The sequence below is a fragment of the Rutidosis leptorrhynchoides genome, chromosome 1 (assembly GCF_046630445.1).
Source record: "Rutidosis leptorrhynchoides isolate AG116_Rl617_1_P2 chromosome 1, CSIRO_AGI_Rlap_v1, whole genome shotgun sequence".
Taxonomy (NCBI): Eukaryota; Viridiplantae; Streptophyta; class Magnoliopsida; order Asterales; family Asteraceae; genus Rutidosis; species Rutidosis leptorrhynchoides.
Window position 1 is genome coordinate 580887295 of NC_092333.1, and position 27990 is coordinate 580915284.

Here is a 27990-nt window from a genome sequence, read left to right on the forward strand (position 1 = left end):
CAGTTAGAAAGCTCATGACCGCTATTTGCTCACGTTGTGTCTGCATAGTCTTAATATCAGCACTCAAAGGCATCACAGAGTTAAACTCCTCATATGTTTTCTTAAATTCCATAACATAAGCCATTAAAGATCGATCGTGTTGTTCACCGCGATGAAAAGATTTGCACACATTAAATATTCTAGAGATATTGCTCTTTCCAGAATATAGAAAATCGAGATACTCCATAAGTTCTTTTACATACTCACAATGATTTACCAACGAAGTAACCGAAGATTCAATGGAATTCATAATTTGAAGAAAGAGTTTGGCATCATTTTGTAGCCACAGACCCCGTGTATCATCTTTAGGAGGTTCGGAAATAAGATGAGAAGCTTTTCCCATGCTCCTAAGATATACACGGATTGTCTTACTCCATTCAAAGAAGTTAGACCCATTAAGTTTATTGTCGATCAAACGGGCTGCAATAGGAATAGTCTCGCTTAAATTATCATCTATTTTTTTTTCATCGGTCATTTTTTTTTTCCTGAAATAAAAGTAAATTAAAATATAGCTTAAAATAAATATTAAAAGGTACTGATAAATATACTTTAACTTTAAGCTATTTGGTAAATAAATAAATATCTATTTCCACTTAGTGGATATAAACCGTACACACTTAGTAGTGGAATATATTAAGAGAGAGAACCCTCCAGACAGAACTCCAGACAAAAAGAGAGACAGAACACCAGACAGAAAGAGAGAATCACCAAAAAAAAAACGACAGAGAGAATTACGAGCAATCGGAGAAATATTCCGGACAGATGATCGGAACCACGAGACTGATGATCGGAAAAGAGAACCGGCGGTGGAGAGTTATCCACGCGCCCTCACGCGCCGGCGAGTGGGCGGCGACTGGCGGTGATAGGCGGCGCGTGGGATGGCTTACGGCGGCCGGAAGTTTTTCGTATTTTTCAGATATACAATTCGGGACCTTCTGGGACGTTTGGCGGGGGTGGTGAGATCTGAAAGTGACTTCGAAATGGTTCTATTTGGAGACAGAAGTGATATCGACGGTGGGTGGTTATAGTGGTGGTGGTGACTTACAGACCAGACTCAAACACTCATAGGTACGCTCTGATACCATGTAATTTAACATCTACAAACATCTAAACTCTCTGTAATTTCATCTCTCTTAATTGATACAAATTTACAAGATACAACGAGGATATTTATAGACCCGAGATACAAGACATTACTGCCCAATAAATGCAGCAACCCAACTAACTACATTAATTGCACCGTCCCAACTAACTACATTAATTGCACCGACTACCTACTAACATTAAATGTGTATACGTATGTCTTATGTATTGTAACACTTATCAAGATGAATTATGAAAAAAATTAAGTTATCTTCAATGAGGTATGTTATGCATTGAGTATTTTACATGTTTGTGTTTGAAATGATTAATATATAAGCTTAATATCAATGCAAATATGATATACAGGTTTATGTTGTATGTATATTAATGGTTATAAAGGCAGGGTTCATGTAACGGATTCTGCATATGCAGACAATCAGAAAATGGTGATTGTAATATTAAAAGTATATCATACAAAAGGGGAATATGAGCAGAATCAAGGTGTAAATATGCTTGGTGAATCATACATGAATTAAAGTATGTGATTAACATGCAGGTACTCTGAATTCTTTTACATGATGAACAAAAAGTGAGCAAAGCAGTGTTTGTTTAAAGGGTCAAAATGGTTGTAATCTAGGGTATTAAGGTGGAAAAAAGTGTGGTAAATTGTAACGGGTAAATCAAGCATGGCTAAAATTGATCAATTTTAAATAGGTGTGAGAGATTCGTGGATATTGGAAGATTGAAAATAACAATATCACTTTTCTAGGTCCAACAACTTTTACGTGATTACTTTGATGGAAAGGAACCCAGTTGCGCTTGGTGCGGTGGTTCAAGGCGGTATTTTGAGCGGCGAGGGCGGTGATGAAACCGTCGGTATCCTTCTTTTGGATGTTGCTCCGCTTACCCTCGGTATTGAAACTGTTGGTTGAGTGATGACGAAATTGATTCCGAGAAACACCGTTATCCCGACTAAGAAATCTCAAGTTTCTACTACCCACCTGGATCAGTAGACGACAGTCTCCATCAAAGTACCTTAACTTGTTTGACCCGTTACTTGACCTGCCCATTTTGTCACTTGAAGTGCTGATCTAAGCTTTTGAGTTTTGGTAACAGGTTTATGAAGGTGAAAGGAGTTTAACTAAGGATTGTAGACTTTTCGGAACGTTTGATCTCTCTGGGATTTCTCCAGCTCCAAAGTATGTTTATCGTTCGATTAAATCTTGTTTAGATTGCAATTTGTGTGTTTTTTGGCTAAATGTTGACAGCTGTTTGTTGTTTTATATTTATAATACGTGGGGACACCTCAAAGTTGATGTAACATTCGAAGTAGACGCAAATGGTATCCTAAATGTGAAGGCAGAGGACAAGGCGTGAGGAAAATCGGAAAAGATAACGATCACTAACGAAAAGGAACGCTTGAGCCAAGAAGAAATCGAGCGTATGGTTAATGAAGCCGAACAGTTTGCTGAGGAAGATATGGAAGTGGAAAAAAAAAATGATGCACGAAACTCGCTTGAAACGTATGTTTACAACATGAAGCAGTTTCTAATGAATCGTGATGAAGGTAGTAATCATTTGAAAAAAGAAGACAATGAAAAAATGTTGGATCATATAGATGGATCCTCCTGCTAACGTTAACGAGTTGAAATGCAGGTTACTCTAAGATATTGTTTAACGAATTTTGGAATATGTTTTTTGAAGACCCTTGACTTTTAAATTCAACTTAGAAATAGTAAGTATATAGTTGTAATTATTGGGGATTATAGGGTTATTACGATTTTAAAGAATTATTGGAAATGGGTTAGTAAGTGTCAACGATTAAAAGGGCTAATTAGTTGGTTTCTTAGTTTATGTTTGACTTTTAAAAGTCAACCATGGATTTCATTTGAAGATATAGCAAGTCAGTTTTGTTCGAAAGCTAATATATTTGGACTGGCTAAAATTTTATTTATATAATAGGGAGTAATCAAAAAAAAATCTAACCACTATAAGGGATATGTCTACATAGTGATTTTATTTCTCATTTTAGACATTAGTCTAAAGTTGATCGTATACCATGCTTTTACTTACGAATAACATTAATTAAAGTTAAAATAAATCATAAGATTTATTACTATTACAAATTGAGTCAGTCCAATGTATGATTGAAAGATCACGTGATCTATTGTACAACAAATAAAAGATACTCCGTACATATTATTCCTTAAATGTATTATCCAAATATCCAATTAATATATTTTTTCTTACAAAAATCAGCAAACTGAACCGAGATCAACTCGACCTTCTTATTGTCACTCTACATGTCGGCAAATAGTACTGAATCTACTGATGCTCCTATATCGCCGATAATTAAATTAATCAATGAACATTACAATAAGCAATTATGCATTAAAACAGCTGCCAAAATGTGTCGTGTCAATTATAAATGTCACATGCTCAATCTTGTGCTATGTGGATTGGTGAAATTCCATCTTCTGGTATTATCAAGGTATAACTGATTATTAATATTTATTTTTTTTCAGAAAATATTGTAGCAAAATTCTTATTAGCTTAGATTTTGCTAACATTTATTTTGATAGTCAAAATTGTCATTTTTAATCCTTTATTATGCATCACACTTTGCAGTTAATAATCAACCACGTTGAATTGTCACAAAATCAGAGTGAGAAAATGAATCTTTATCTAAGAAGAGGCAAAAATCTTTTTAATGCATTTCACTTATGCATTCATACCGTCACATCTTTTATCATTATTTGCTAATTTACACGTGATATAGTTTTTTCATGAAATGTTCTAATGCTACGGAGTATTTTTTAACTTTTGCAAGCAGATAGATTATGCATTATTACTATTAATGAGATTCAGAGTATACTCATAATAAAACAAATAACTTTTGATATGTATACAATTCAAAAACATGTTAAGAGATTACAATCATGAAGTAATTTGTGGGAAACTCGACTAAAAAATTAACTACACAATAAACCTTTTTTACAGTGTCAGGCTTCCAACTTTATGTTATATGTATTGTTTTTCATGTTATAAGTTGCTAGATTTAGTATCAGTAATTTAACATCATACTGTAACTAATTCGATTTCTTAACACCTAACAAATACTATATAAAACATAATTATTCTGTTAATTCAATTTTGATTCATCCCTAGAAAATCGTATGCATTCACGCATGAGAGTACATTGAGTTCAATATTGTGTTTTGGAAGCATTAAACACAAAGAAAATTCTTATCAAAAACCCGCAAGGTTGCGGGTATTAAACTAGTTATTACTACCAATTGAAATGGATAACTACTATGTAAAAGTTTAAAGTTCATTTGTCAATCATAGTTCATTCGACAAACACATTCTACTATATATGCAATTTGAACAATGAAAAAAGAAGAAACAACATGAAATTTGAAGTACAAGACAATTCATTAGAACCATTGTATCTTACATTACATAAGAAATACATGATCAAAATGGTGGGCACTAAGAACAATTTCAATAATCTATATACCTAACAAAAAAAAAAAAAAAAAAAAAAAAAAAAAAAAAAAAAAAACATTCATAACATATACAACCAAAATCATAAACAAAAACAGCTTCATCATCAAATCTCAACATTTAAGCCTTTTGACATCTGCTTCAAGCTTGTTCTTCTACTTCAACAAACCTCGTATAACAATAACTACTCGATCACCCATCGTTGGATCAAACCAAGCATTGAAATGGCAATTCGACCACTGTAAACATGAAACAATTTTTATTTTTATTTTTGGCAAAAAACAGTGAACACCCAAAAGTACAAGCTTGGATTGACATGGATTTAGAACGACTAAATCATCCATTCAATCAAAACATTATTAACCATTAACATACAGTTTCATACAATTTCATTCCTTAACAACCATATACAGTAGCTTTTTCTCCAAAATGCATACCCTCTTGAATGTAACAAATTGGAAATTTAAACTTGAAACGAATTATGAGCTTCAATTTGTGAACTTGAAACGAATTGATTACTTGGGAATCGATTAGGGTTTATAACTAATTAGGGTTTATTTTGATTTGGAATTTGGTACTCGTCGATTGGAACTCCAATTCGTTCAATAGGGATTAAAAATATGAAACTGACGAATCTACCCTCACATGCGTTGCACATGTGAGATAGTAACTGTTAATTGTAGACGGTCGTTTAGTGTAGGTACTAACCACGAAACTCATGTAACACCCTAGGCAAATCCCACATCGCCCACGGACATGAGTGATCATGGGATTATAAGGTAATATTCACGCTTAAATGACACAACGCGTTTTGGGACCACAGGCAGAGCAGATGTGTGAGTATGCTGCAGTTAAGCGTTCTCGGGCGAGAGCACTACCAGGATGGGTGACCTCCTGGGAAAGTGCTTCTCGTGTGTGGTCGCCAAGAAAAAGCCGTGCGCCTGCGGGCAAAGCGGACAATATTGTGGTCATGTTAAGCTGGGGTGTTACAGAATGGTATCAGAGCCACTCATGTGATGTTGGGGGTGGGGGGCAAACCTCATCGAGGACGATGAGTCCCTGAGGGGGGGTGAATGTAACACCCTAGGCAAATCCCACATCGCCCACGGACATGAGTGATCATGGGATTATAAGGTAATACTCACGCTTAAATGACACAACGCGTTTTGGGACCACAGGCAGAGCAGATGTGTGAGTACGCTGCAGTTAAGCGTGCTCAGGCTAGAGCACTACCAGGATGGGTGACCTCCTGGGAAAGTGCTTCTCGTGTGTGGTCGTCAAGAAAAAGCCGTGCGCCTGCGGGCAAAGCGGACAATATTGTGGTCATGTTAAGCTGGGGTGTTACAACTCACACAAAACTTAGGTACCAATGACGCAAAAAAACAAACTTTAGGTGTTGTGATGAAAATAGATACAAACCACAGGCACCAACGACGTAATTTTTTCTTTATCCAACCATGAAGTCAGCTCATTCCAGTCCGCGAAGATAGGGATCGACACATTGATCCATATCCTTACCTTGTACCATAGATCAGTCGCAAGAATACATTCAAACATGACGTGTTTTATCGACTCCGTATCAGAATTACACGTTACACAACCGAGCTTTTCGATCTCTATTCCTCACCTCGATAAGTTTTGGCGAGTAGGTAACTTGTCCAACGCTTATCTCCACAAAAACCATTAATTTTTCGCCACCCATCTTGTATGTGCTTCGATTGATTATAGCCAATGCTCGTCAATATATATTCTCGTGCTACTAACTGTCTACTAAATGAGCCTTTACTGAGTAACCCAAGTCATTTTTAAACTTCCATTGCCATGTGTCTTGACTAGGGCTGTAAATGAGCCGAGCTACTCGTGAGCTACTCGAGCTCGGCTAAAAAAAAAACTCGATTCGAGCCGAGCCTAAACGAGCTCGAGCCCGAGTTCGAGCTTAAGTTAGGGCTCGTTTAGTAAACGAGCTCGAGCTCGAGCTTCAGGTGTCGAGCTCAATTAAGCTCGCGAGCATAAACGAGCTTTCGTGTGTGTGTGTGTGTGTGTATGTATGTATGTATATATATATATATATATATATATATATATATATATATATATATATATATATATATATATATATATATATATATATATATATATTATACTTATGTTTAAAAACAACTAGTTTACGAACCGTCGCTTCGCGCCGGGGTTCGGTTTTCAATGTATTTTATTGCCTTTAGCTTGTAAAATTATTTGGCTAACGATGATGTCGTTGAAGCGCAACTCGAGTCGAACTAAAAGGTATAATCCGTGAAAGATTTAAATGTTATTTTAAATTAACAATATATGTGCATCTCCGCGTTTTGCTATGGAGTTGTTGACTTTTGAAAATTTAACGCAAAATCAACGTGTATGAGAAGTACCTCAAATATTTAGCATTTTTTTAAAAAGCGTCCGTTTTGCGTATAGTTAGTGACATTGTGTTCCTAAAATTATTTCGTGTTTAACGATGGTAACTCGTTGCGAGCGAGAAGATATGACCCGTTGAATATTTGGGTGGAGTTTAGTTAAGATTTTTTATAAAAATAGTTATTTGACACTTTACCCCCTGTTTGGGGGGCGGTTTTAATTTTTGAACAATGTTTGGGGTTTTTTTTTTAAAAGGGAAAAAAAGGTGAAAAAAGTGAAAGGACGAAAATGCCCCTGATTATTATTCATGGTTTTTGTTTATTAGATAGTGTATATAAATATAAATATAAATAAATATAAATTAAATATTTAAAAAAATGAGATGGTGACTACTCCGTATATGAATTTTTACCCATGCACAAATATCTAAGTCATTCATGTCATCATGTAGCTCCAATTCCATTACGTTTCCCAGATGCACGTTTACGGCTATTCATTTTCCAAGTTCAACTTTCCATTCAAATTTCAAAATATACATAGCTATCTTTTCAAAATCCCGCTCATATACTATCAAATTTCTTTCTTGCAGCGGAAGAGCATTGTACGTTCATCTTCTCAAAAATTCATAGTTTTGTAACGAACTTTTTAATGAGTCTAACACGAGCCGATCTCGAGCTTTTAACATAAGTCACGAGCCGAGCTATTAAATAATATTTTAAGACTTTGAATGAGCTATCAAGCTCGAATTGGAGCTTAATTACATGCCTCAAACATATGTTAAGATTTATTTTGGCATTTGTTTGTTAACAAGGAAAAGTGGGGTTCGCGCGCTGCTGCTTGAAAAGTGCTATCGATTTAACTAAAAAAATAAAAATAAAAAATATTATATATTTTAAACCGTGTAATAGCGAGAGTATGTATTCATGTATATTATCCTATCAATTTACTCCAAATGATAAAGACACAATAGACCAAAAAAAAATTTAAAAAGATGAACAGTTCTCGGCCAATAGGAATCCGAAAAAAAGGGTGAATAGCGGTCGACCACTGTTGATGAACAGTAGCCGACCAATAGGAATGCACCATTCCACTTTGATCTTTAGTATATATAGTAATAATAATAACTTTAAAAGAACATCTAGTCCGATTATGAATATTGAAAATATAATCGAGTTCGAATTTGCATAAATTATAATATACTTTTAATCGAGTTAAAGTCGAGCTCGAGCCGAGTAATAATTAAATGAACCGAACTTAAATTTTTAGTGCGCTATTAAAATTTTGTTCGTTAACAGTAGTGTAATGATTTCTAAAGGTGTGTTTGAACGAAATCAAGATAGGACATAAACTTTAATTTCATCACCGTTGGTCCCAAGTTATGAAAAAACATCACGTCTGGTCCCAGGATTTCACACCGTTACTTCCAAGCTGTTATATTGAATCCACGTGATATGCACAATATGGGCTTTTTCGTCCTTTCCCTGAGTAATCTGCACACGTCGTAACCCATAAAACCTAGTAATACCCCGCAATATACAAACCACCTACGTAATATCATATCAGTTTGTTGAGTCAATCAAAACCACCATCGACATACACAATTCATTACGTTTTTACAGTCTATTGCAATTGCAATTATGGCTTCAACATACACAATACGCAATGAAGGAGAAGATATCGATGATCATACTTTAGACAGTGAGTAGAGGTTTTTTTTTTTTTTAACAGTACCATCGAATTGTAGGATCACAGATCCTCAATAACTCATAATCAACCTCACAATTATAAACAGAAGTAAAGAAAAAGTTAGATCGAAATTGTATTTACTGTTTTTTTTTTCTGTTGCATATACCATAACAAACACAGGCATTTATACCTTCTATAATATATAAATATATGTTTTTTGAGTCAACTGCATCTAGATTTAACTAATCAAACACATGTTTACATCATATAATGATTGTTTAACTGTTTTTTTTTTCATTGGTGTAGTGCGATATCCTGGGCTATTTTCCATACAACTACACCATGGTGGTTATTTCACAAAACTTCCACGCAGAGAATACATTAATGGTCGTGTTAATTTTGTGGATGGCATTGATATAGATAAGTTATCTATTCCCGAGGTCGATGATATTGTTGACAAACTTGGTTACCCTGATAGTAATCCAAAGCATTATGTGTTCTTAATGCCTGACACAAATTTAGATTATGGGTTATGTAAGTTGTCTAATGATTCTGATGTTAATAGTATGAGGTCTTATTTTGGACTACATAAGACAATAAGTGTGTACATGACTAGTGGCGTTGTTAATGATAATGATTATGATGTTTTAAATGTGCCTGATGATAGTGATGATATTGATTTTGTTGAAGATGAGGAGAATAACATATCTGATGTAGATGTAGATATGAAGGAGTTTGAGTTCAACATTGATAAGGATGTTGAATTCATGGAAAATGCTAGTCAGTCAATGCTTGAAAAACCCGGTATTACTGATGTTGTTGATGTTGTGGATATAGATGAGATCAATAATGATAATTTTGACAGTGGTGATGATGTTGATGATATAACTACTCAAAGAAAGAAGAGAATCGGAGAATTAAAGCAGCAAGAAGGAGAATCAAACATAGGAAAAAACTTTTTTCTATGTTGGACAAACGTTTAGTACCAAACATGAATTCAAACAACGATTCCAGTTACATGCCATAGAGAGTAAAAGGGAAATTGTACTTGTGAAAAATGATGATAGACGATTAAAAGGTGTCTGCATGGGGGGAAAGGTATGAAGAGCAACAGGATGGGCAACAATTATTGGATGGGGAACAGTCATTGGGTTGTGCTGCTTCTACACTAAAACCAATGTACAAGAAGCCAATTGCTAAAACTAAAAAAAAACAACCCAAGAAACTCCTAGATCAGATCAACAAAAAAGTTGGAGGAAGAGAGAGATGAATATAGAATGTCCTTGGGAGATTTATGTATCCAAAGTTGGTAAATCAGAAACATGGCAAGTGAAGACATTTCATGATAAACACAAGTGTTTATTCTCAAGAGATATTCCACAGTGTACTTATGAGTTTCTTGCAAGCAAATTGGTTGACAAAATTCCATCTAATCCAAACTTACCTACTAAAGCAGTAAAGGTACAATTTGAGTCTGAGTATGGGGTTAATATTACAAAACAAAAGGCATATAGAGCATTGAAGTTGGCAATAAAAACTGTCAAAGGAGATTATCAGGAGCAATATAGTCATTTAAGGGATTATTTGTTAGAGTTGGTTAAATGTAACCCAGACACAACTGTGCATGTGCAAACAGAACAATGTGATCCTGATTTACCTACTAGGGTTTTCAAGAGAGTTTATATATGCCTTGTGTGACGATCCGGAAATTTCCGACCAAATTTAAACTTAATCTTCAAATGATAAATGCTCTCGACATGATAAATAAAGTCTGTAATGTTGAGTATTAAACTTTAGAACTGTTTAGATGGAATCATTTAACCTTTAACCATTCCCGACTATTCACGAACAACCATATGTAAATAGATACATATATATCTATATATATATATTAATTATTATAAATTAAAATATTATATGAGTTAATTAATATTGTAAATAAAATAATATATGATGAAATAAATCTATATATGTAAGGTATATTGAATATATATTTATATGGTTTCGGACTTTTAGTGAGCGAAAATAACACATTCCTTATTTAAGATACATTATTATATTATTTATGTTTTCAATTGATTTAACATTTAACTGTAATCTGAATCAAAACTCAAACTAGTGATTGAATTATTATATTAGATTGATTAAGCTTACGGTGTTTGATTGATTTATATTCAATTATATATCAACTTTAAGTACATGCTTTTACAATTATGGAATAACTTTTTATTAATTAAATCATTCATTGACCTTAACAAAAGTAGGATTCATTGTACGATGGATTCATAATGATGGATATTTACTTATTTACATATTAATAGTTTATATTATGTTCATGATAGTATATGTATGTGGTTACCATTACAACCAAAGTAAGTTCATGCAGTAGTTTTCTTTTCTCTTCTCTTACTCTATTATAACACAATATCCATCTTAACCTCTTCTCTGCTACTTCGCTCTACTCCTCTCCTAGATGAACAACGATCAAGATAATATTATCACTATCAACTTACAACTATGATGCACGCTTACTTTGATAAACAATCACCACACAACCAACACAAACTCATCATTTGTTTTCTATTTCTATATTCAGTACAACATAGAACCAATACCACAAAGATTATCACTAGACCAGCATCACAACCCCATCGGGAAGTGTTTATTGTTACTGTTTCTGTTAGGTTCGATATCCACCCCAAAAACCACAAACAACCGCCAACATGAATCACCAACCATTTTTGTTACTATCGATCGTTCTTGTACTTCTACTGTTCGAAGACTGCAGGATGCTATACCTACTACATATACTCAAACAAACCCATCAATGGTTGGTCACCAAAACAATTATCACCAAATAAACCACTTTAACAAACCATCGATTACTTACTACAAAATTATATTTCTGTTACTAATTATATGCAAGAACCACCACTTTTCTCCTTTCAAACTCACCACTGATCACTAATTAACATTCGATCACCACTCCTACTTCCACCTAATTACTGCTGCTATTCTCGTTTATTCTGTTCCTATCAAAACTGCCCGACACCACCACCATCGAACCATAAAGATCAATACCCACAACCACCATTGAAATCATCTCTCTTCCTCCTTTTTTCTTGCACGACATCTTATGATGTAGGGTTAATGCTGCATGGACTTGGATGACAAGTACATTTATGTGCATCTGGTAAAATTCTACTGATAGGCTGCTGTTTGTTATGCTATTGTCGAACCAGTTTAGAAAATCGCTGTACACTTTTGCTTTATTACTAAATAATCCAACCACAACATGCTACTATGGAATCCTTTGATAGCCGACAACCATGCAACCCACTTGATAATAAACAAGTAATACTTTTATGTGGCTTATTATTATTTTTTCCTCATTAACCAACAACCACAAAATGGATATCTCCCACTTGATTTATTAAAAGGTTAAATGGTGATAATTGATTGAAGTACAACAAGTGGCCGTAATTTTTACTTATTCAGCTCGTATGCCCAACAACTCATGAGTTAAGTGGACTTGTTAAATTGCAAGTTGGACAAAAAGATGATTATGATGGGATATCCACCCAATATAAACGTATTATAAATTGGGACATATGTTGTCATGTGGGATGGCATCATTATACCAACTCCACTGAGTATTGGTTGCTAAACGTGCTCGAACTACTGCTGCTATTCCTTGTATTTTTCAGACGTTTTTATTTATTTATTTATTTATTTATTCATGAACAAGCAAACCGAATTCATAATATCCACATCTTTATTTGGGCCGAGAAATTAATGAATAGATGATGAAGTCACGATAATGATTCTGGAATGCGTGTATTTTTACTTCCCAACAATCGTATCAATATAAATAATTATAACATGATGACAATAATGATATTGATCATGATGAGTACGATGATGATGCTTCGGTGATGATATGTAACGATGATGATGAAGAGTACGATCGTGAAGCTACTGCTATTGTTTTGTTATTTTCCATTCGATCAATCTTAACCAACCTTGAACCCTTTTGTAAATCGTTGCTCACAAAATCAACCAAACCATTAAATTGGGCTAGTAATTATTAATATTGGAGTTGGGCCGCAGGGAAATTGGGCCAGCCTATGAATATGATGACGGGCTCATGGTGATCAAGAAGAAAAATTAAAATGTTGATGGTATTATGTGATTGTGATGATGCGTACGATGAGATTATGATCATAATGATCATGATAAGATGAACACGAAGATGATGGTTTGATTATGATGATTCCATGATCCATAAAAAATGTTAATCGAATGACGATGACGATTAGGATGGTATAATTTTCATCATCTTTATTATTATTATTATTATTATTATTATTATTATTATTATTATTATTATTATTATTATTATTATTATTATTATTATTATTATTATTATTATTATTATTATTATTATTATTATTATTATTATTATTATTATTTATAACATTGTTATTAAAATTTTCATTATTAGTAAAGTTATCATTTTTATTAAAACTATCATTTTAATTATTATTATTATTATTATTATTATTATTATTATTATTATTATTATTATTATTATTATTATTATTATTATTATTATTATTATTATTATTATTATTACTATGATTATCTTTATTAGTAACAACATCATTTTTAGTAAAATTATCATTAGTATTAAAGTTATTATCCTTATTACAATTATCATTTTCAAAAATTAACATTATCATTATTATTACTATTATTACTATCAATATTATTACTATTATTTTTATCATTATCTGTACTACTACACATAGATATTTTTATATAAAAATATATTACACTATATTTTTATTATTAAAAAGATATAAATTAAGCTATATATAAAAGATATCAATTAAAATATAAATATATATTTTTATCATATATAAACCTTAATATACAATTTTATTATTATTAATGATGAATAATAGTTATATAAAACTATATAAATAATAATCATTTTCAAATATATATACAAACTAAATAAATGATATATAAAGTTATAATATATGAAATTGTTCGATTACCATTATGTGTTAATATATATATAAATGATATAGGTTCGTGAATCCGAGGCCAACCCTATACTTGTTCAATGTCGTCATATGTATTTTTACTACAAAATACAGTATGGTGAGTTTCATTAATCCCTTTTTAAATGCTTTTGCAATATATATTTTTGGGACTGAGAATACATGCGCTGTTTGTATAACTGTTTTACGAAATAGACACAAGTAATTGAAACTACATTATATGGTTGAATGATCGAAATCGAATATGCCCCTTTTTTATTAAGTCTGGTAATCTAAGAATTAGGGAACATACACCCTAATTGACGCGAATCCTAAAGATAGATCTATCGGGCCCAACAAGCCCCATCCAAAGTACCGAATGCTTTAGTACTTCGAAATTTATATCATGTCCGAATGAGGATCCCGGAATGATGGGGATATTCTTATACGCATATTGTGAATGTCGGTTACCAGGTGTTCAATCCATATGAATGATATTTTTTGTCTCTATGCATGGGACGTATATTTATGAGAAATGAAAATCTTGTGGTCTATTAAAATGATGGAAATGATTATTTATGTTAAACTAATGAACTCACCAACCTTTTGGTTGACACTTTAAAGCATGTTTATTCTCAGGTACGAAAGAAATCTTCCGCTGTGCATTTGCTCATTTTAAAGATATTACTTGGAGTCATTCGTGACATATTTCAAAAGGCGTTGCATTCTAGTCGTTGAGTTCATCAAAATTATTATTAAGTCAATTATAATTGGATATATTATGAAAGGGTATGCATGCCATCAAATTTTGACGTAATGAAAGATTGTCTTTTCAAAAACGAATGCAATGTTTGTAAAATGTATCATATAGAGGTCAAGTACCTCGTGATGTAATCAACTGTTGTGAATCGTTTATAATCGATATGGACTTCGTCCGGATGGATTAGGACGGGTCTTTACACCTTGGTCCATTAAAGAACGGTTTTAAAGCTTTGGGTAGGGATCTTATTGGTTTAGATGGTGCATTTATGAAGGAACCAGCAACTGGTCATGTTTTAACAGCGGTTGGTGTTGATTCAAACAATGGAATATATCCAGTAACTTATGCTATTATAGAGTCATAAAGTTATAATTCATGGAGCTGGTTCCTTGATTATCTTGGTAAAGACTTGGGATTGAATAAGAGATCAAACTTCACTTTCATTAGTGACAGGCAAAAGGTAATTTATTAACTTTGATTATTTATTTAATGTGATGACTCGGAAATTTCTGACCAAATTTAAACTTTATCTTTAAATGATTTAATGTTTCCGACACGATAAGCAAAGTCTATGAAGTTGAATCTTAAAATTTTAGAACTGTTTCATGTATTAAATTACATTTGACTGCTCTCGACGATTCATGAACAATTATATGTATGTATATATATATATATGTACAAGTAAAAACGACTTTCCTACCGTAAAACAGTATTTTCTACGGTAAAATGACTTTCCTACCGTAAAACACTATTTGCTACAGTAAAACACTATTTGCTACAGTGAAACCGTATTTTGCTACAGTGCTACAGTGAACACTATTTGCTACAGTGAAACACTATTTGATGTCGACGAACTAGCAAACAAAAACAGGATAAGGCGGCCATGCGATCGCATGGCAAAAACACTGAAAACTCATGCGATCGCATGAGGTGCTGTAGAAGGCCACATACTATAAAAGCTCGATTCATTCCTATGTATTATTTTTTTTTATATTATTATTATTATTATTATTATTATTATTATTATTATTATTATTATTAAGATTAATATTATTATTATTAATCTTATTATAATATTATTATTAGTAGTATATATACCTTAAATACTACGACGAGGTTATGAGCGTGTCACCTTCAAAATGGGTTTTTGAGCGGGATAGAGCTAAGGAAATTATGGGTTATTGTCAAGGAGGTTATGGGTAATGTTCGAGGGTATATTTGTGAATCAAATCTAGTGTTTATCATCTCTGTTGCGTCTACGTACTTTCCTACAATATTGAATCTCAATATTGATAGGTAAGCACTCATATTTTATCTTTTATACATTAATTGTGTATCCATGTCTAGTGCTCGAGTATATATATTTATGCATGCTTGTATGCTAAATTTTGTCGTTAAATAGTTATGATGAATCACGAAGTAAATACATATATTACTGGTAAAAGGTATATGATATACATGTTTTTGGAAAGCTGGCGAAAAATCAATAACTTTTCATTTAGATATCGAATAATTTCGATGAACGGATTAAAAGATATGATCAACTGAATTATGATTAACGTTAATTGAAATTGCTTTTGAATCTACAATTAAGATTTAAACAACTTGTTTACGAGATTGATAAATTGGATTTTTGAATATTACCAACCGAGTAAATGAATCCTTATATAAGGTATGTCTCATTTTGTTGAACTATTGTCAAAATTGACTTTTTGAAACGACTTTGGATAACTTTTGTATGTCGATCTCGAGCATTAGGATTGTTATACACTATGACCTGACCTAGCTTGATAGACATTTATTGACCAACATATGTTCTCTAGGTTGAGATCTACGGTTATTTGATATTCCGAGTTTCGGTCACGTTTTGGTGAACAACTTTATGTGCTGCTAAGGTGAGTTTCATTGATCCCTTTTTAATTGCTTTTGCAATATATATTTTTGGGCTGAGAATACATGCACTTTATTTTAAACGCAATGGATACAAGTACATACTAAATTCTACACTGAGTTTGAACCGAAAATCCCTTAGCTTTGGTAACTGTTAACTGCCAGTTATAAGAACTGGTGGGCGCGAGTAGTAGTATATGGATCCATAGGGCTTGATATCCCCGTCCGAGCTAGAGCACTAGCCTTTTAACGGACGTATGCTATTTGAGAAGCGTACACGTTGGTTTGCGTGTACTATTAAGATGATTATACAAAGGGTACAAATTATATATACGTTAAGTTTAGTTACCAGGGTGCTCAATCTTGTAGAATATTTTGATAAACGTTTCTGGATGAAACAACTGAAATCTTGTGATCCACCTTTATACACAGATTATGCGAAACATTAAAACTATGAACTCACCAACCTTTGTGTTGACACTTGTTAGCATGTTTATTCTCAGGTTTCCTAGAAGTCTTCCGCTGTTGCTTATATGTTAGACAAGCTATGTGCATGGAGTCTTACATGACATACTTTTCAAGGAAACGTTGCATTCACCAAATTATCACCATGTATCTTATTTTGACTGCATTGTCAACGGAAGTACTATTGTAAACTATTATTTACGGTGATTGTCTATATGTAGAAATCATCAGATGTCGAAAACCTTTGATTTAAATATTCATTTATGGTGTGCCTTTTCAAAAGAATGCAATGTTTACGAAACGTATCATATAGAGGTCAAATACCTCGCAATGAAATCAATGAATGACGTATTGTCCATATGGATTTGGAGCGATCGTCACATTTAATTTATTAATTTTTGAATTTATGTTTATATATATATATATATATATATATATATATATATGTATATTTTTTTGTAGGGTCTAATAAGTGCTGTTGAAAGGCTTTATCCTAGTGCTGAGCATAGATTCTGTTTAAGGCACTTGCAACAAAACATGAAAAAAAATTGGAATGGCAAGGCATACAAAGATCATTTGTGGAGGTGTGCTAAATTTGAACTTTGTATGCAGGATCTGAAAAGGTTTAATGAAGGTTGTTGGGATTATTTGGTTAAGATAAAACCCCAACATTGGGCAAGAAGTCATTTCTCAGGTATGCACAACGTGATTTTTTTTTTTAATTATCTGATAATGTTAATGATGCTGATAATGATTGCTAATGAAAATTATTTTCAATATAGGGAGGGCAAAAACTGATATACTTCTCAACAATATGTGTGAAGTTTTAAATAGATGGTTGGTAGATGGTAGAGATAAGCCAATCATAACTGCACTGGAGTTTATTAGAGAATACCTTATGAAGAGAATAGTTAATGTTCGTAATACAATTTCCAAGTGTAGTGGACCATTAACCCCTGGTGCTACCAAAGTGTTTGAAGGAATAAAGAAAGAAGCTGAGAAATATACTGTCATGTTTAGTGGGAGCAACACATATCAAGTAAATGGACCACATGATGATCAATGTGTGGTTGACATGGAGCACAGGTCATGTGTATGCAGAAAGTGGGAGCTAACAGGTATGCCTTGCAAACATGTTGTGGCTGTCTTATGGAACATGTTTGCGTATGACAAGAGAGTTGGACCACCTGAGTCATGGGTACACCCAGTACACCGGTTAGAAACTTGGAAGAAGACATGCACATTTACAATTGACCCTTTGAGTGGTAGAGAACATTGGCCTAAATCTACTGTACCAACAAAGCTCATGCCACCATTAAAAATTGCAACTGCTGGAAGACCCAAAAAGAATAGGAGAAAGGAATTAGATGAGAAGGAAAGTATGGTTAAGGATGGTAAGTTGTCAAAGAAAGGAGGAACTACTCAGTGTAGTATGTGTAAAGAGTTTGGGCATAACAAACGTGGTTGTACAAATGGTGGTGCATCTAAAAGTGGATCAAAGAGGTGTGACAATGGTGCATCCGAAAGTGGAGTGCAGAAAAAAATGAAAGGAAAAAATGGCTAGAGTTGAATCTGTGTTGAACCTGTTTTGATTGTGTTTTGAACCTATTTCTAGTTCATGAATAATTTTTTAATCTGTTAAGAACCAGTTTTGAAGGTGGTTTAAATGTTTATGTTTTTTTTCTTCATGAATCTGTTTGGTATAGACATAAACAAATTTGTTTATGTCTGACTTTGGATCATTATGAATTCATAAATCTGTTTATTTTGACTGTTGTTGTTGACTGCACATATAAATCTGTTTATTTTGACTGTTGTTGACCACTAAATTTGAATTGATGAATAATATGTTTGTTTTTGGAAGTTTCTTGATGAAAGTGTCAAAAAAGTTTGTGTCAAAAGATAAAAAGTGTACTACATCAGAAGAGTCAATAGTGTACAAAGTTCAATTTCAATAAAATTTGCCATTGTTTGACTGATGTTGACCATATAATAAGTTTTACAGTTATAATGTGTTAAAAGTGTCAATACAGTCAAAGGTGATAAAGGTGTCATAAAGGAACAATTTTTATTTATTTATTTTTTTGCATTCTTACTTGTCAATACAGTCAAAATGTTGAAATTATCAATACAATCAAAGTATTAAAAGTGTCAATACAGTTAACATGTAGAAATTGTCAAAACAGTCAATAATGTCAAACTGACAAAGTGTTAACACATTCTTATTTGTCAACTTGTTATAAGTGTCAAAACAGTTATACTTTGTCAACTAGATTTTAGTGTAAAAAAATTTATACTAGTCAAACTTTACTAAACTTGATAGTAAGATGGTGCTTTTAGTTGTTTTTTTATTTTTTTGGTTAATGCGGGTGGAATCAAAGCATGATCCAAGCCATTTGTGGATCATAAAACAGTCATTATTTGGGTATCTGACTGTTTTTAAACAACAAAACACATCATGCAATTATCATACTAGGGTCATTTTTTGGGTATCTGACTTTTTTGATTGTTTTTGCATGCATAATTAACTATTTTATATATACTGTTTTTTTAATACTATTTTTTTTTTATCTTTTTTGATTCTGGATATTGTGTTTGTTTTGTAGGTGAAACATCATATTATGACTGTTTTTGACTTACTTTGACCATTTTTTAACTTACTAATGAAAAAATAGTTAAGTTTTGAATTTTGATGTTGTGATCGTTTTGATGGTGAAAGTGCATTTTTTGTCTGATTTTGGCATTAGCATAGCACAAATTAATTATTGTTTGATTCTGGATGTTATTTTTCTATAATGTTTGAATCTGGATGACTGTTTTTGTTCTTCAATTTTGACTGCATATTATAGTGTAATACACAGATGTACCTGTAGTACACAATACATGTTTTTGAACCCATAACATGTATGCACAACACATGCTAAACTAATCTAAGTGACCTTTTTTGAACCCAAAACATGTATGCACAACACATGTTAAACTGATCTAAGTGACTAGAGAAGGAAAATTTTGTTAGATGTAGCTGCTGCGTTGGAAGCAAACGATCAGTTTATCATGCTTGAGCATGATGCTCGTAATACTGTTGTAAACGGCGTCCGTTGCGTCCGTTGCGACTCCCGTTACGGCGTTTTGGTGGCTAAACCGTTTCGACCCCGTCCCGTTTTCTTATAAGCCGGTCAACGGTCAAAATTCAGGTCAAATGCAGGAAAAATTGGGTCAACGCCGGTCAAAAGTCAGAAATTCGGTTAAAACCGGTCATAAGTCGATTAAATCAATCAAAATTGACTTAGTTTAGTATTCCATTTTGTATTATATTAACATTAATAACAATTATAGGTACAAACTTGTCAACGAAAGTTTTTTAACTCTAAAATATGTGTAATATATATTCATATATATTAAAGTCAACATTAGTCAACATCCGTTTCAACCCCGTCTCGACCCCGTTTTTTCCGTTGCGACATTTTGAAGACGCTACCGTTTCAGCCCCGTCTCGCGTCCTTTTCAACCTTGGCTCGTATACAGCTTGCAGAAGGGCTCATCTTAGAGAAGAAATCATATCCTCTATGACTGCATTTTGACCTGCAGTTGAATATTTAACATTCGCATAACACTAGCATGACTTGCAGTTTGATTTAATCAACATATTGACTGCATTTTGACAATATCTCAAGAAACAAACACAAATTGGATAAAAACTAACATTACAGTTAACAAGCACAAGACAATATTTCAAACTGGATCAAAATGGATTCCATTCATTGAAGTTGAATCAAATACAAATCACTGAATTACATTAAACCTAAAAATCCAACCAAAACATTACTAACTAACAAAATTAATTCTACTACATTACTACATACAAAGCAAAAGCAACCCAACTTAAAACTAATATCATTTGTAACCTTCTTGATTTTGTTTCTAGTTCATACTTGGCCTTCAACAACCCTGCAATTATGTTGACTGAACGCGAACTGGGTGGGTCTAACCAACCTAAAAATCTGCAATTACACCACTTTGCAACAAGAAAACACAAATTAAATAATGAACTGAATATGACAATTAGAAGTTAACGAATAAAAAAAAAAGAGAGAGAAATTTACCTTAATCAGACATGCATGATTTTCGAATCACTGATTTAAGACAACACCAACAAAATTCCATTGATTTTGATGGTTTCAATTGGGAACGAAATTGTTTCAATTTGGGAATTAGGGTTTCTTATAAAAGCCACCCGTATTTTGATCTGTTGAAATAACGGGTCCAGTATGGTGTTTTAGTACCAAAAATTAGGGTAAATTAAAAAGACTAAATTGCCCTAACTGTGCCAATCACGTGCATGAGGTAAGGATGGAGAAATTGACGCTGTTAAGATCCTGGGACCAGACGCGTATTTAATTGAAAAGTTGGGACCAAACGTGATGAATTTAAAGTTTAGGTCCCATCATGATTTCTGGTGCAAAGTTTGGGGACCAACCGTGATATTTTTTCAATTTCAAAATATACATAGCTATCTTTTCAAAATCCCGCTCATATACTATCAAATTTCTTTCTAACAGCGGAAGAGCATTGTACGTTCATCTTCTCAAAAATTCATAGTTTAGTAACGAACTTTTTAATGAGTCTAACACGAGCCGATCTCGAGCTTTTAACATAAGTCACGAGCCGAGCTATTAAATAATATTTTAAGACTTTGAATGAGCTATCAAGCTCGAATTGGAGCTTAATTACATGCCTCAAACATATGTTAAGATTTATTTTGGCATTTGTTTGTTAACAAGAAAAGTGGGGTTCGCACGCTGCTGCTTGAAAAGTGCTATCGATTTAACTAAAAAAATAAAAATAAAAAATATTATATATTTTAAACCGTGTAATAGCGAGAGTATGTATTCATGTATATATTATCCTATCAATTTTCTCCAAATGATAAAGACACAATAGGCAAAAAAATAAAAATTAAAAAGATGAACAGTGCTCGGCCAATAGGAATCCGAAAAAAGGGTGAATAGCGGTCGAACACTATTGATGAATAGTAGCCGACCAATAGGAATGCACAATTCCACTTTGATCTTTAGTATATATAGTAATAGTAATAGTAATAGTAATTACTTTAAAAGAACATCGAGTCCGATTATGAATATTGAAAATATAATCGAGTTCGAATTTGCAGAAATTATAATATACTTTTAATCGAGTTAAAGTCGAGCTCGAGCCGAGTAATAATTAAATGATCCGAACTTAAATTTTTAGTGCGCTATTAAAATTTTGTTCGTTAACAGTAGTGTAATGATTTCTAAAGATGTGTGAACGAAAGCTGACGCTAATTATTTTTTGTAAGTGTTTACTAAAGTTGTTGTTGTGAATAGTTTTGAAAGACACAAATCAAACCAATATAATAAAGGATATATAAGTAATTTTATAACTATAACTTTAAGAGTTTAATTTTCCAAGAGTCGATGATTTTTATATAAGCTTTACATTTTACGTAGTACTAAACAAAAATTATACTCATGCTCCATTCATTTCAATTATGTAGTTCGCTGGAGTTTTTTTCTTAAATGTTACAAATTAATTGTTCATTTCTATAAATAGAAAAGAATAATGTGATAAAGTTATTATATGTTCATGAATTATACACGTAAGATAAAAAGATGAGTAAAATGTAAGAGGTTAAATTGAAATATATACAAAAAAAAAAAAAAAAAAAAAATGGGTATGACATTTTTTTCTTCTTCTTAAAGTGTATATTTTTCACAATAAATTTGGGACTCAAGGTGTAGCTTATTACTATATTATCTAATAGATTATTAACTAGGGGCATTTTCGTCTTTTCATTTTTTTATAATTCTAATTAAATTTCACTACTATATTATCCAATAGATTATTAACCAGGGGCATTTTCGTCCTTTTTTTTATAATTCTAATTAAATTTCACTACACCAACAAAGACCCCACACGTTTTTCAAATATTCAAATCGACCCCCCAAACAGGGGGTAAAGTGTCAAATAACTATTTTCATAAAAAAATCTTAAATAAATTCCAACCAAATATTCAACGCGTCATATCTTCTCGCTCGCAATGAGTTAAATTTTTCCGACACCATCCTTAAACTCGAAATAATTTTAGGAACACAATGTCACTAACTATACGCAAAACGGACGCTTTTTAAAAAACGCTAAATATTTGGGGTACTTTTCATACACGTTGATTTTGCGTTAAATTTTTAAAAGTCGATAATTACATAGCTAAACGGGGAGATGGATATATATTGTTAATTTAAAATAATATTTAAATCTTTCACGGGTTATACCTTTTAGTTCGACTCGAGTTGTGCTTCAACGACATCATTCTTTAGTCACGAAATAATTTTACAAACTAAACGCAATAAAATACATTGAAAACTGACCCCCGACGCGAAGCGAGAGTTCAACAAGTAGTTAAAATCATAAATTAAAATTTGATAAGTTGTATGCCAAGGTATTCTGAAAGGGAGGTGATTCTCACACACCACTTTTTGATCCATACACACTTTTGTACTATAAAGTTACAATTATATCTCTACAGCTTTTATTATTATTCTAAACATAAATAAGGGTATAATAGTCAATTAGGTGTGTATGAATAAAAAACGGTAGTGTATGTCACCATTCTCAAATCATGAATTTTAAGTGATGAGTGATGAGGTGACATACTGACATGTATCAAATCCTGAAATCCTGAAATCCTATTGGTTGATAGTCGTGGAACAACAGTCAAACGCCACGTTTCCTTCTCTTCTTTAACGTCATGGAACCCTCTGGAGTCTGGATAACCAGCCCTCTTCTGCATTACGAAACTATAAATCAATATATTCTAATTTATTTATACATTTAAATTAAATATTAATATAAATTCAATTAAACTCAAAGCAGACACACACTCAAAACAACAAACAATAATTCGACGAACTTTATCTAGATTAATCGTCTTAAAATTACAATGAAGAACTGCAATAATCGTATCCTATCGTCAATAATCATCGTATTTTCGTTGTTAATTTTCATCTCAGTAGAATCAAAACCACTCGATCCTTACAAGGTGATTATACTGTTTCCTATCTCTTTTTTCCTAAATTTATTATGCGTTTGTGATAAAAAAATGTTGATGTGTTTAAGCACATCAATTAGAGGTTTATTGTTGTATGCATATATGATCTTTTATAATGATTATAAAATTTAGGGTTTATTTCGCTGATTATATCTTTTAGGGTTTAGCTGCTGATCAAAGCTAGATTGTTTTTCACATATACATGGTTGTGGATATTACTATCTAATTGGATGTTTAATGCTAAAATAGGAAGAAAAAAAATTGGGTATAAACTTATTGAGCATATCAAAAGATTTGTATAAATATTGCATTTTTTATATGAGATTTCAAGTTTAGACGTTAAAATTGAAAACCAAATTGATATTATATATGTCCAATTCAGTCTTGATTTCTTTAATCCGCGAAAGGTAAGATATATATGTTGATAATCTTGATTTTAATTTTGATTTATTACACATTTACACATACTATTTCTTGACCTAAAGAGTTTTCTGGTACACTATTGCTGAGAATATCAACGCTTAACTATCGTTGGTCACGAAGCGCTGACAGTTATCGTACGTGTTCATTGTTTGAACTAACAGGTACTAGGAGTCGAAAAGGATGCAAGTCAGAGGCAAATTCAGAAAGCTTTCCACAAGTATGTTCTTTTGGATAACTCTGATTCTATTGTTCTTTTGCTATTTATCAATGATCACTTGATGATGCTATTATGTTTTTCATATTATGGTGTACTCTTCTGTACCATTATATTTGATTACATTACATACATGTCACTCAAATGCATTGAAATATATGTATACATTTCAAGGAAAACTATTAAATAGATGATTTTGTTTCCTATTATGTTGATGAGAACGATATGTTTAGAATGCTATATCAGTCTACTACCAGTTTTAGTAATTTTTATGTTCTTTCATTATTCTTTTTGTAGGCTTTCTCTTCAATATCATCCTGATAAGAACAAAGACAAGGGGGCCCAGGAGAAGTTCGCTGAGATTAATAACGGTATGGTGATTCCTCTCTCAACACATTAACATACTAGTTTCAGGGTTGATGGTATACAGATTAATACCGAGGCGGTGATTGTGTGTGCATCTACACAACCTTTTATTAGTCTAATAATTGACATTTTATGTTTCTGCATCTTATTTGGCAGCATACGATATTTTGTCAGATGAAGAAAAGAGAAAAAATTATGATATGTTTGGGGATGAAAGGGGGAGTCCCGGATTTGGTGGTGAGGAAGGTGGAAACCGTGGCGGACATACGTTCTTCGGTGGTGGTGGTGGGCCAGGCCAAAGTGGGTTCAGATTCTCGCCTGATGAATGGCAAACAATGGGTGGTCAAAGTGGTGGTTCCAAATCGTATTCATTTTCTTTCGGTGGAAATAGTAAACCTAGTAGTGGGAGTTCGTTCGGTTTTGATATAGGTGATGTTTTTTCAAACTTTTTTGGGGGTGGAATGAGTGGTGGTGGGAATCAGTTTGGGAGCTTTGGTAATTCGGGCGGGTCTCATCCGGGTTCAAGGAGTTCTACTAAAAGCTTAAAGTCGATTAATTCTGAGTTTTTTAAGAAAGAAGTAATTGATAAAGGGGTCACTTGGATTTTGTTATCTTATGCACCTTTAATGAAAGGGAAGCAACACTATGAATTGATTATAGATGAAGTTTCTAGTTCACTGAAAGGAGCGCTAGAGGTAATTATGTTATCAGTTGTGTTATTTAGGTGGTGTTTGGATGTGTGTTTTGGAACTACATTATTATCTCGACATTTACTTGGAAGTCTCCGATTATAAAAGTTTTAAATAACCAGTTCCGTACTACAAATTACCTGTTTTTACCAAATTTCACATCATATGCTTTTACTTACTATTCACACAACGTTTCTTATTTTCAAAAATTGCCATTTATGGTGATTTTGTATATTTGTTCCTCTAAATAATCTTGAATTTGTCAAACATTCAAACATCTTATTATCCGGCGCTTATAATTGATAACATCTTTAGAATTCTATTTATTGTATTATGGAGTATATAGTTACAAATGATTGTTTGATCATGAAAATTTTGTATTACTTGACCGCTTTTGAAATGCAAGTCCGATCACCCCTTTAAATTTTTGGCTTATAATTTGGTTGTAATAACATTTGGTTCCATCTGAAATTACAGGTTGGAAATGTGAATTGTGAAGTAGAATCGTCTCTGTGCAAGGAACTTGGTATTCGTCCAAGGAATAAACCTCGAGTCTATGTTTATTCGTACAAAGCAAGTGAAACTGGATCCTTGATCGAGTACACTGGTGATGTAACTGTCAAAGATTTGAAGTCATTTGTTCAAGATCATCTGCCAAGATTTTCAAAACGTGTTACGCTGGCCCAGTTTGAGGCGCAAGCCTCCACAACTGTAGAATCTTTACCTAAAGTGATACTTCTTTCAACTAAAAAAGATACACCTGTTATATGGCGTGCACTTAGTGGCTTGTACCGAAAACGTTTCGTCTTTTATGATACACAGGTAATTTTACAACCTGCACTGATTTTGGGAAGGCTTTCTTAGTTTTTGCTTTCTTTTAGGAGGACTTTTTGTCTGTTTGGTTCTTAAATATCTTAGACCAGGTGACCTGTTAGGGACTAAATATAACCATATGATTCATTGTATAGTTGATTGGGTTGATATTGCCATGTTTAAGTTTTCAATCTATATGCAATCCGAAGTCTTAACTAAACCTTCCCAAAAAGTTCCTTGAGCAGTGTTTAGAAAAGTTGTTGAATATGTTCTTGTTATTGTTTAGCTGATTCAACAGTTCTTTTGCTGGATAATCATTTAGCCACTCTACAAAAATGTTTTTGTAGGTTCAAGATGTTTATGATCCAACAGCAAAAAAACTAGGCGTTGATGAAGTTCCAGCTGTAGTTGGTTGGCTATCAAATGGAGAGAAGCAGATTCTCAAAAACGGGATCCATGTAAAGGATATGAAATCGACAATTAGGGATCTTAGTTCATTACTAGAAGCGTTTGAGAAAAAGAACAAGAAGATAGCTTCAACAACACAGAGTAAGAAACCACCTACTGATTCAGATAAAGATTCGGTTTCTTTGTTGACAGCCGCAAATTTTAACGCCGTCTGTGGGGAATCAACGCCCGTTTGCATTATCGGTGTCTTTAGATCCTCCAAAGGAAGGGAAAAACTCCATAGCATACTCTCATCAGTAAGTTATTAATGTTATATATTTTTTCCCTAATTAGTTTTTTTTTTTTTTTAAATAATAATCAAGAATGGACAGATTCATTTAAGTTTCCATATAAGTTGATTAATGTTTTAGGTTGACTTCTACAAAATCCATATAAATTGGGGTTAGAAAAGTACTAGGTTTGACATATAACTGCCTTTCTTCATTAGTTAATAATGTATTGTATGTGGGAATCCAGGTGTCGCAGATGTCGCTCATGAGGAGACAAAACCCGGCTTCTGGTCCAAGGGATTCAGTTTCTTATGCTCTTTTGGACGCTTCACATCAATCTTCTTTCTTATACGCATTTGACAAATCAGGGTTCAAATCATCAGACAAGCTTTTGATAGCATACAAACCCCGCAAGTCGAAGTTTTCAGCCTTTACAGGAGATATAACCACAGAGGAAGTTGAAAAATTCATTGGTTCAGTTCTTAATGGTGATGTGCAGTTTAGTAAGACCAGGCAAAAACCTGTTGTTAAGTGAAACATTTTTGGATTTGCTTTTAATTGAAATATATTTAGATGACAGTATAGATCCCTTTGTACGTTTTAACAAAATGAAATAATAGATAACAGAAACAGATTTTTGTATATAAGAAAAGTAAGTTGTAAGTGAAAGCCTTTTCCCTTATCGAAAATCTGGCACTAAATGCAAATCAAGTTCAGCTTGTTGAGCTGATAATAGATAAAACTTAACATATAGATAAAACTAATCCAAGTTTAAAATAAAAATAGTAATCAGAACTTCAAATAACTATATCACGCTAATAACTAATAGAATAGTTTTTGTTTACAATAGGT

General features: G+C 32.7%; 2 protein-coding genes and 1 long non-coding RNA gene across 5 annotated transcripts; all 3 read left to right on the top strand.

Annotated features, from left to right (window-relative positions):
• Positions 1-304: 304 nt before the first annotated feature.
• On the top strand, positions 305-2915 carry LOC139882498 (uncharacterized). 3 transcript variants are annotated; one of them, XR_011771806.1, is made up of 4 exons: positions 305-1107; positions 1679-2153; positions 2239-2321; positions 2435-2915. It is a non-coding gene; the product is annotated as an uncharacterized lncRNA (long non-coding RNA). The 3 variants fall into 3 exon arrangements; XR_011771805.1 differs by having other exon boundaries at positions 308-1760; positions 1837-2153; XR_011771804.1 differs by having other exon boundaries at positions 318-2153.
• Positions 2916-9972: 7057 nt separating this feature from the next.
• On the top strand, positions 9973-18433 carry LOC139845844 (uncharacterized). The gene is made up of 3 exons (XM_071835930.1): positions 9973-10383; positions 17482-17563; positions 17652-18433. The coding sequence occupies exons 1-3, from the start codon at positions 9973-9975 to the stop codon at positions 18431-18433; spliced, it is 1275 nt and encodes a 424-aa protein (XP_071692031.1).
• A 5290-nt stretch (positions 18434-23723) lies between these two features.
• On the top strand, positions 23724-27799 carry LOC139882511 (dnaJ protein ERDJ3A). Its single transcript, XM_071866818.1, has 7 exons — positions 23724-23947; positions 24541-24596; positions 24891-24964; positions 25116-25654; positions 26126-26470; positions 26809-27165; positions 27386-27799. The coding sequence occupies exons 1-7, from the start codon at positions 23849-23851 to the stop codon at positions 27671-27673; spliced, it is 1758 nt and encodes a 585-aa protein (XP_071722919.1). The 5' UTR covers positions 23724-23848; the 3' UTR covers positions 27674-27799.
• The last annotated feature ends 191 nt before the right edge of the window (positions 27800-27990 follow it).